General features: G+C 56.2%; 1 protein-coding gene across 1 annotated transcript; it reads right to left on the bottom strand.

Moving 5' to 3' along the window:
* Positions 1-323: 323 nt before the first annotated feature.
* LOC119098089 (meiotic recombination protein SPO11-like) lies at positions 324-4,911 on the bottom strand. Its single transcript, XM_037221017.1, has 6 exons — positions 4,817-4,911; positions 4,117-4,247; positions 3,340-3,485; positions 2,749-2,886; positions 1,710-1,806; positions 324-631 (listed from the first exon to the last, which is right to left on the bottom strand). Exons 1-6 carry the CDS (start codon positions 4,909-4,911, stop codon positions 324-326), a joined length of 915 nt encoding a protein of 304 aa, XP_037076912.1.
* Between the last annotated feature and the right edge of the window lie 5,761 nt (positions 4,912-10,672).

The following is a 10,672-nucleotide window of genomic DNA, read 5'->3' on the forward strand; positions in this document are numbered from 1 at the left end:
AGTATGGCGTGTGTGCGCCCACCCCACCAGCACAGGACGAGGGTGCTCCCCCGACCCCCCCCCCCCCCCCCCGGGCCTGGTCACCGCGAGTCCCTCGCCGGCGCGCCACCCGCGCTGAGACTCGACCGACTCTGACGCGGCACCGATTCTAACTCGGCACTGACTCTGACCCGGCGCCGACTTTGAATCGGCACCGACTCTAATTGGGCACCGACTCTGACTCGGCACCGACCCTGACTCGACATCGAGTTTGACTCGACACCGACTCCGACTCGGCACCGAGTTTGACTCGGCACCGACTCGTGCCCAGGCGCTGCCCGTGCTCAGCGCTCGATATCAGCGTTCTGGATGACCTCGGGGCCGAGCGACACAGCCTCGGCTCCCGGCACCGACCGGAGCGACTCCCGATACGGCTCCTCCTCCGGAGCCGGAGCCGGAGCCGGCAGCTCCCCGCGCGCCGTCGAGAGACACTCCTCGATCTTGCTGGGCAGGTACAGGTCGGTGAGGAAGGTCGGGTGTAGGGCACTCAAGGTCTGAATCTCGGCCTTCCGTCCCGATGCCAGGATCTCGCGGATCTGAACGGAGAGCACGGGAAACGGCGTCAGGTGGGCCAGCTTAGAATGCCGCTTTCCTATAAATCACACCAACAGCAAACGACTGTCCACGTTAGATCGTGGAATGTGAACAACTAAAATACCAGATTTGAATTATTGTAAGCGCCGGTCAGGAGGGGACACCATCATGTGTACTACTCATCAGTTTGCATGAACGAGCCAAAAAATAGCGTTACGACCTATTCGAGTTTTCTTTCCTTACATGTTACGATTTTTTCTAGCATTTTTAGTCAATCCTAAATAAAAAATGCCAGTAGAAACAGCTATGTTTTAGTAGCTGAAGGCCTGAACGCCACTAGGCATTCATTCTGCTGGTGGGGAAAAGAAACGTTCCCATAACATCACTATATGTATATATATATATATATATATATATATATATATATATATATATATATATATATATATATATATATATATATATATATATATATATATATATATATATATATATATATATATATATATAAAATACCATTGATCTCGCCTGCTAACCTCACCAGTCGCACACTCTCTGAAGCCCGTTCTCGTGTTCATTCCACGCTAACACCCGGCACGGCCTCAGTTCAAGTCCCCACCTGACCCGTCCTCGCCCCCGCCCCTCCCCCGGCCAGCCAGTCGGCCACACTGACCTGCCGCTGCCAGAACCGGTTGTGCCTGACGTACGGCCGCAAGAGCAGCCTCTGGGCCTTGCCCCGATCGGCCGCCGACAGCGGCAGCAGCGCTGCGGAGGCACAGGCCGTCAGCTGGCGGCCGCGGCGGCGGGAGCACCAAGGGTTTCCAGGGGTCACCACTGGTCACTGATCACCGACGCTGGCCGCGGTATACCTGTCCTGGATGTCTGTGACTGTTCCGCCCGTGCAGTGGCTAGGACATGTACGTTACGCTGCACTGCAAATGGTATCTTCCATCACTGTCCGAGAGCAGCCATGATAACCGGACCATTCCCATGACTCATGACAAACGCGTTCTTGGAGTAATCCGTCCGTCTAGGATTTGAAGCATCGATCCGCGCCCTCATTCTGTGCGCTACAGAGAAAGGGTAACGACCTGACGATTCTCGATTCCAGTCTGGACCAGACCGGGGTCGCTGACCTGTCTGCGGGATGTTGAGCTGGAGAACCTCGGTCGGCCGGAGCCCTAGCCACATCAGGTCCGGGGTGGCCAGACTCGCCGCCTCGTGAGCACGAGCCTGCGGCAGCAGCGGCTCACAACCAGTTCACGCAAACGTGCATACAGACAGCCCAAGCGTCACACAAAATTAGAAACCGCTGGAACCGCGCATGTCGAGCCCTTACGTATTACAATTCATCGCTGTGTCCACATTTCAGAAGACATAAGCCTAAGGCGGTTGTCTGCAGTGCATTTGTGCAGAGTGGGCATATGAGGACCCTTCACCAAATATTAAAGCAGAGCTTGTGTTCGCCATTATGCACGTTCCTCATAACATTTTAAAAGTCAAACGTTTGCAATAAAAGGTAACGCTATCCATTCCAGAATAATGTGCATACATCTGGAGCAGTTCTGTTTACTGAATCAGTTCGCTTTGAAAGCATCGTACATGAACACGTCTCAATGCATGTCTTGCATAGCCTACGTCACGGGGGTGCATGGGATGCAGCTCGAATACATATACATTCGTCTTATGGGTTATTCAGGCCGGAGCCCCTCCCTATCAGATTGCAGTCATCAGACTGCGGATTCTGGACGGCATCCATGACGGAGCGCAGCAGCTCATTCCTCGACCAATGATTTAATGCATGCTTACTTGCAAAGAAGCGTTCCTATACACCGCATCTCCCCAAAAACTGAACGTCTTTAACCAGCGGAGCAGCTGCCCATACCTGGACGCGTGGTCTGTGTCGCCAGTCCCGCCTCACATACGCACCTGTCCATCCAGTCCGCTCTGCTCGGTCCATCACGAGCGTCTGATGGCGCGTGTCTCGCACGCGTCATCACGCGGACGCCTCGCACGCCAGTCTGGCGCAAATTCGACCCTGTTTTAAACCTCGCACCACGCCCCGCGCAAAAACTCACACAGGAGACAGACACGCAAGCCGGCAGGTACTCAGTCCCCCGCCCGGTGCCCCGGCTGGAGGGAGACGGCCGCGCCGCCGCCGGGGGACAGCCTCACCAGCGAGCCGTACTTGTAGACGAAGAGGATCTCGAGGCCGTGCGGGTCAGCATCGAGCAGCGCCAGCGCCGGCACCTGCAGCTGCGTCGTCAGCAGCCGCAGCAGCAGGCGGGTGTTCAGGTCCGGGAAGCCCTTGCCCTGCCGGCGGCCGGTGGCCGGGGACCGATGGAAGGCGCAGGGGGACATGCGCCGGCCATGGCTGGACGTGGCGGCGGCCCGGTGGCGCGCAGAGAGGCGCAGCTGTGTACTGGAACGCTCTGTCGCAGCCCATCCGGACTCGTGGCGTTGTTATCAGCCCATGCGATCGGATGCTGTTCATCGTCATATCGCTCGTCGATGCTCATACCATCGTCCCAATGGATGCCGCTCTCGACTAGCATTTATCGCTCGAAGATAGTACAGCTATCACCATCGCCAGACAAAACACAGGATTACGCAATTCGCAAGCTGGCAGCTGACGGTCTTTCACCGTAAAGAAGATCCTGCCTGGTGGCAGGAGAGGACGTATGACCACTTGTCCGCCGTCCTGCAGCGCAGGGCAGGCGTCCCATCGCCGTGGCGCAAGCGTGGCCGCGCCCCGCCGTCACGTACCGTGATAACGATGCCGGGCGGCAGGTGACGCAGAAGCCGGCTGTCCAGGATCTTCTGGAACGTGGCGTCCTTCTCGACCACCAGGATGAAGCGGGCCGAGGAGTGCACAAGCTGCACGTGTGGCAGGTCCTCCGGCACCAGCAGGCCTGCGGTGGCGGGTGATCGGCACGGCCGGTGTGACGAACAGATCGGAAACTGACGGCTGAGAGCCACGTGTATGGGGGGGGGGGGGGGCAATGGCAGCTGGATGGCGCTGACATGGAATGCTTGGTGCTTGTGGTGCTGTTGTCGAAATGGTACATATCGCCGACCTTTAGTCGCAACCGACACGTTGATTTTCAAAATGTTGTTAGTCGAAACTAACATGCTGTTTTTCCAAATGCCTGGTCTTCTACCCAACCATCTCTCCCATCGGCCTCCAACCAATCCTCCCACTCCACAGTTCGTCCCGCACTACGGAACGCTGTCGTTCAGAAGCGGAGCGTGACAACTCTGACGGTATCGGCCTATCATGTGCGCCCATCATAGAGGCATATCGTATTTGTCCACATCTCCTTCAAACTAATTCGTTCACCTGTCTCAATCCTGCTCCGCGTCCAACCGTGCGGCAGTTACCTCGCCTCACCCCCTCCCCGCGCGCCCCCCCCCCCCTGCAGCAGCTACCCCATCCCAGCGTCCCACAGCGCAGCAGCTCCCGTGCTCCGTCGCCTCACCGTGCCGGGCGGCGGAGCAGTCCAGCACCACGTCTCCGCTCCGCAGCACCAGGTCCCCCGCCACCTAGGCCCTTAGACGTGGCGCGTACGTGCGAGCTTTGGCGCGGGATGGCCAGTAGGCGTGTGACGTCATCCAACAGAGCGTCGACAGCCCGCTGGCTGCCGAACAGCGCCACCTCCTGGTAGTAGATGTCCCTGCAACGGTCTCGAACCTGGTGCGGGTGTCCCGGGAGGCAGCGGGCTTTGGTGGTGAGTGGGATAACAAAGGCGGTCCAGCGGCACCAGATGCATGGCTCCTTGGGTCTTGGCGCATGAAGCACGCAAGTCTGAAACAAACTTTCTCCGAAGGCGCTCGACTGACCACAGGTTGGGGACGCGTTTAAAATGCAACATTCACACACTCATCACGAGAAGCATTCGCTACCGATCCGAACGTGGACCAGCACTTGCTAATTTGATACGCTGATAAAGTGATGTCATGCCTTTGAAATAAACACAACTTGTCCACATCACCTGAAAAGGGAAAGTGTTAACTTTTGTCTGCAGTGCAGCAGCTCCGCAGTCAATCGTCCAACCACGCGTCACGCTTTCGTCGCATTGTTCAGCGCCTGCCACCAACAGCCGCTGCCGCTGAAGGCGTCTGTCGCCGCCGACACGCTCAGGCAGAGTGTGTCTCATCGCAACCTCACGCTGTGTACGATGAGTCTGTATCCCCCGAGCGGTCCACAGTCAGACCGGTGGTAAAAGGGACCCGCACTGCCCACCTTTTGGTGGAGTGGGTGTTGGTGGCGACCAGGTGGCGGATCTTCTCCAGCAGCAGCACCATCATATTCAGCTTGCTCTCCTTCCGCACGCGCATGTCGGCCCGAGGAGCCGCCGCTGCCGACACTACCAGATGGCCAGCTCTGAGGGCGCAGCGGTCTGTTAGACGTGCCAAGCGGTTAGCAGACGTAACGAACTTTCAGTGATGCTTGGACACCATTGGCTCACGTGGACAACGTGATGGTTAAGGAGATGAATGGATGGTTCCCACTGCTTTACTTAATCCGTGATGAGGTTCTGTCGCCACTCCATTAGTATTTGTCATGCCACCGGTGAGGTGAGTTGTCGGTCACTAGTGAGGTGAGTTGTCGGTCACTAGTGAGGCGAGTTGTCGGTCACTAGTGAGGTGAGTTGTCGGTCACTGGTGAAGTGAGTTGTCGATCACTAGTGAGGTGAGTTGTCGGCCACTAGTGAGGTGATACACAAACAGGAGAGAACAGCGCGTCACGGCCCCCGTGCTGACCGCCTTACGTCGCCCCTGCCCACCGCCCACCCTCCACGTTCACTCACGTGTCACACAGCCGCAGGTCCTGCCACCTAGTTTTCGCAGGGAGAACTAACTCAGGAGTTTCGCCGCGCTCCCGGCAGGCGGCGACAGCGGCGAGCAGGGCGTCGATGCGCCGCAGCACGGTGGCCGTGTGAACGGGCCGCCGTGCGGCTCTGGGTGAGGGGTCAGTAACGTGACACCGCGGGTCACCGCCGGGGGACGGATCGCTGAACTGGGGCTGACTCTCCGGAGGCGTGTGCTGGGGTGGTGAGGACGGGTGGAAGGTGGCGGCAGGAGAGGAGTGGCGCTGAAGAACTGGGGAGTGGTTTCTGGACGTCATGGGCTGGCATTCGGGAGACAGAGAAGACGTGTACGCGTTGAAGAAATGACACTGGACAGCAGGGGATTGGCCTGGGAGTGGCTGAGACTGAACTGTCGGTGACCGGGTTTGGAGGTCCGAGGACTGACAGCGGACGACTGGAGACGGACACTGAAGACTGATTGGCTGAGACCGGGGCGTGGCTGGCTGAAACCGGGACGGCGTTACTTCGGACAGACCAACTCTGGGCTGTGACTGTGACGCAGCCAGTCGTGACGATGACGCCAGGTGACGTGCTTCACGCAGCGGGCTGCAGAGAGAGACAGTCAGGGGTAGCTGGATGTCCGGATCGTCTTCCACACCACTCGCGGGCGGAGGCTGACCGCCGCACGGCGACAGGCCGTGCACGCTCCCGGCGGCGGGGGTGGGCTCGGGAGACGGCGCACGCCACTCGTCCACCTCCATGTGGGCACCATCCACACCCAGGCCTCGGCACAGGCCCGCTGTCGGTGTGGGAGGCGGTGACTGCGGACCACTCGCCGGCCGGCGTCGATCGCCTGCGGCCGTCGCTGAGCAGCCGGCGGCCCGGGCCGGAGAGCGCCGCTCGGCGACGGTCGCGGCTGCGCTTCTCACCGCTTCCGAGACGCCAGTGTCCGCCCCGTCCAGCGCCGCTTCGGTGCGCCGGCCCTGCAGGACCAGGTCGCTGACCTCGGAGATCAGTTCGTCCACCAGCAGCTCTTCCAGGTCGTCTCGGAGGCAGTCTAGCTCGCTCCGCGCTCCACTCGGCGGCCGAAGGTCGACCATTTCTTCGAGGTCATCCAGGATTTCTTCCTTCCTGGCATTTCTTTGGGTTAATGGCGGTCCGACGTCAGCTGGATCATGCAGGTCGTCAATCAGGTCCCCCTGTCCAGAAGATGGAGGCGGTTGAATGAGTTCATCCAGGTCGTCTCTTAGGCCGTGGTCCGTTTGATGCGGCGCAACATGCTCCTCTCTCTCGTCGAGGTCATCCAGTACGCTGAATTCCGTGCCTGGAGGAGGTACAGCCTCTTCTACTGCCTCATCCAAGTCATCCACCAGGCCGATCGTTATGTACGGTGCCAGTGGGAGATCCTGTGGATCGTCCAGATCATCTCGCAGACGCGCTAGATGACACCCAACACCATCTTCCAACGGGGCCGACAGCCCGCCGAGCAGGGGCACACTTCCTGTCAAGGAATGATAGGCACGCGTAGCGGAGTGCGTTCGCGGCAACAGTGTGGCATGACACGCTTCGGCCGCGGACAAGATTGACTCAGCCTCGGCAGAAGAACAATGGGTATTGAATTGACTGGAACAAAATGTGTGAGGGCCAGTGGGCTGGATGTGCCACGCCCCACTAATTTGTTCTTGGCCTCTTGACTCCATGCATGACATTGCCGCTGGCTCGTCCAGGTCGTCATATTCCATTCTTGTGCTGAACAGGCTCCTTTTGCTTGCGCGCTGTGAATGTTTACGGTTGAAAATTGCTGAGTGAGGGGTAAAAGTGAAGACAGTTTGTAATAACAACACACCAGCACGACGCGCCCGCACGGATTCGCCCTCCAATCGCTGCGTTGGTAACATTCAGTAACGTAAGGGAGTGTCGCTATCCTTACAGAACAATATTATTTATATCCAATTTACCATTTTAAATCAAACTTATTTCTGTGAAGTAAAACGAAACTTGCAAATTGCACATCGTACATTAAACAAAAAATTGTAGCGATTTTCCAAGACGTCTACCATTTTTGTATGCATACACGAGTGTAATCAATAATTTTTTATATTTGGTAAACCACTATCAGCTGATCGCTAAGGAAAACGTGTTCCCAAACATGACGCAAATGATACACAAATGCGCAGAAGGACCCTGGACCTGGACGTTAGATAGCCTTGCCCTTGACCTCAACAGCGTTTCGAGCTGTGATTCCCTTGGCTCGGCCAGTCGGGCCGATTCGCTGTTTCTTCCAGCTGACTCTCAGTGTCCCCAAACAAGGCATTCTAAGCCTCTCAAAAATACCCGGATATGGGGACTCATCGGGCCACAAGCGCATGTTTCAATCGTTGCGATACGAATGATATGAGGTGGGCGGCGACCAGGGTGAGTCAGCACGATGACCTGATCCAGGTAGACATAAGTCTGTTGTTATCCAGACCATGAGTGTAGGAACAGGGGGGGGGGGGCTAGAGAGCCATGCCCCTGAATTTTGAAGGTGGGGGCAGCTTTGTGGACTGGCCCCCACTTTTCAGATTAAGGTAGCGTTTAGTTTACGTTTCCACAGCATTATACATACATGCCGATTCACCTAGCTCACCAGCCATCTTCCCCAAGATGTGTCATCTTTTTCGTTTGCTTATGGCCATAGCTTAGTGTTGCAGCCACAGACCGTCGCCGCGCGGTCTACGGAGACTGCAGTGTCGGGCGTCGGGGCTGTTGTTGCTATGGCTTTCGAGCGCGCGTGTTTAAAACCACGTTACAAAGTTTTTATCAGCGGTCAATTCTGACTAAATCTTGGGCATTTAGGACGGGACCCGGATTAGCCATGTAATACAAATTTGGGACCCTATTCCTCTACAAGTTACGTTCAGGGAGTCCTCAATATCTCTGAGGGACACAAAAACATGGAACTGAAGCCTATGTGGCAAGTATTGGACCACCCACGGCGATCAGGGACGGTCGTTGCGTGAATTAGGGGTTCCTGTGCTGATCCGGGGCCAACTGCGCTGGTCAGAAGGCCTCCCGTGTCAGGTAGGGGAACAATGCGATATGATATATCCTTCTAACGGCCTCCGATCGACCAGGAGATTTCGCCCCGTGTCGTCAGAATGACAGCCCGAAGACACTTCGCGATGGGACGGAGTGGCCCTTCAGCTCTTGGCCGGAACCGGTAATATGCCCATGGAGTTCAACTCAAGAGGCCCGGAAGGAAATAAGGGGTCTCATTGTTGTTAAATAGAGTGGTAGCCTCATTATTGTTGAATAGAGTGGGTCGAAATGAATTTGTTTAATGAAATGAGCTAGGCTATCTCATGTTTTACCTGAGGACGTTCATTTTTTTCAAAATGGATTGGGGGAAAATTACATCAAAAGGTTTGAACATGCCCGTCCGCAACCTTGAGAGCAAGGACAAGGTGGCCTGGATTGCAGCTTCCGTAAAACCGAACGGCGGTAAACCCCCTCCCCTCCCCCGGCCATCGGGCATGCTTTCCAGAAAAAGTTCCTGGAGTGCGCCCTGAGCTTTGCCCTTCACTTTTTGAGAGGTTCCTACGCCTTTGAGCCAGACCGCCTTTTCAAGACACTGGAAAGGCTGTTGACTCACTGAAGCAGTCACAAGTTACCAAACGTCCTCCCTTGGAAAAGAACTGTGAGTTCGATGTTGGGGGCTGATGACACTCCTCATGAAAGGGAATGCCAGGAGGTGAAAATGGTTTTGAAGTGACGATTTATGCTATTTTTGCTTTTGTCCTGATTGAAAATGGCTACCAGTCACATAGATCTACAAACCAGGCGCGCACCGAGTTTTACTGTTCAGTTCAGGGATTCGACCCTCCTCCTAAGTTGTGAAAAAGGGTGCCAATCTGGGAGACATCCACATTTGAGGGGCAGGTTGGACAATTGATCTCTGCTCCCTCGGCCTATCTCAAAAACTATGCCCCTGAAAGGTAATTATTTCTTCAATGTTTTGTCAGGATTTAAACAATTATCTTGAATGTAATGAATTTTGGTCGCTGGAGATTCATACGAAGTCAATGACTTGGGCAACGAGAATGGTAATGAGAAGTGAGGACTGGGGTGGTTTAGCAAAGGTAGGCAATAAGGGTGAGGAGATATTAGTTGCATTGCCCTCTCCCTCTTTACAAGATGTTCACTTCAAATAGCAGGAGTTTTGTGGTATAGTGGTCCATTTGTACGAGCGAGCGATGTGTAAGTGGCTTGGTGAGGGCAAGCAGGGAAAAAGAATGGTGGGTGGTGGTTAGAGGACAGGAGGAGGGAGAGTGGTGCATAGGACGGGTAGTGTGGATCAGTGTAGACGCAAATTTAGGGTGACGTGTATATTGGGGAGATGAAAGCAGCGCGGCAAGCGGGACGGGCGTAGTGCGTAGTGCAAGGTAGAGGAAGAGAGTACGGCGCGCGGAGCAAGAGCAGGTAGTGAGGGGGCATGGAGAGACGGCGCGGGCGTGCCGAGTGAGCACCGGGTGTGCTGCGAAACATGTGGGCCAGCGAGGCGGCCCGCGGCGCGATGCGAAGCCTTCGCGCCCGGGCCGGGAGAGAGACCGGGCGTAGCGCTCGAGGGGGGGGGGGGCATGGGGATCACGGGTGGGCATAACGGGTCTCGAGTGGTACGTCGCAGGCCGCGGACGCGGTCCGCCCGGGAGATGGTCCGCGGCGAGACGAGGCAAGCAGTTGGAAACGTGGGAAGTGCGTCAAGCGCGAGTAAGGGGGATGTGGTAAGAGGTGCATGGCGGAACTGGGAAGTGCGGGCGCGCCGATCCAAGGGGACAACGCCGTGGAGACAGGAAAGGATGGACAGCGCCAATGGATGTGTGGGGCACTGGACCGTCGACTGGGACTGCATGTGAGATATTTCACGGAACGTACGGAGAGGGCTGATGTATGGCTCACTTTGTTAAGGTTAGTAAGACGAACGTTGGCGAATGGGTGTATCGATTTCCTCTGCCAATAATCCTTCCTGACCCTTTGTTCCAAATTTTACTCGGATGGCTGGCAACCTAATTAAAGGAGCTTCATTCCGTAACCATGAGGAAAAGCAAGGAGTGGCGCGGAGCCAAGTGGTAGCCGGCTGTTTGTGTAAAGAGCGAGGAGACCCATTAGGGGCGAGTGAGTGTGGTATGAAATGTGATTTATAAGTCGCATGTCTGTGTGTGTAGTGTCAGGCGTGCCGTGATGGGCGCGAGGTGAATGACGAGCTGGAGGGTAGGGTGGAGTGTGTTAGCTTGAAGAGCAGAGGGGTT

The sequence above is a fragment of the Pollicipes pollicipes genome, unplaced genomic scaffold, assembly GCF_011947565.3.
Source record: "Pollicipes pollicipes isolate AB1234 unplaced genomic scaffold, Ppol_2.1 Scaffold_4740;HRSCAF=5597_pilon_pilon_pilon, whole genome shotgun sequence".
NCBI classification, from domain to species: Eukaryota; Metazoa; Arthropoda; class Thecostraca; order Pollicipedomorpha; family Pollicipedidae; genus Pollicipes; species Pollicipes pollicipes.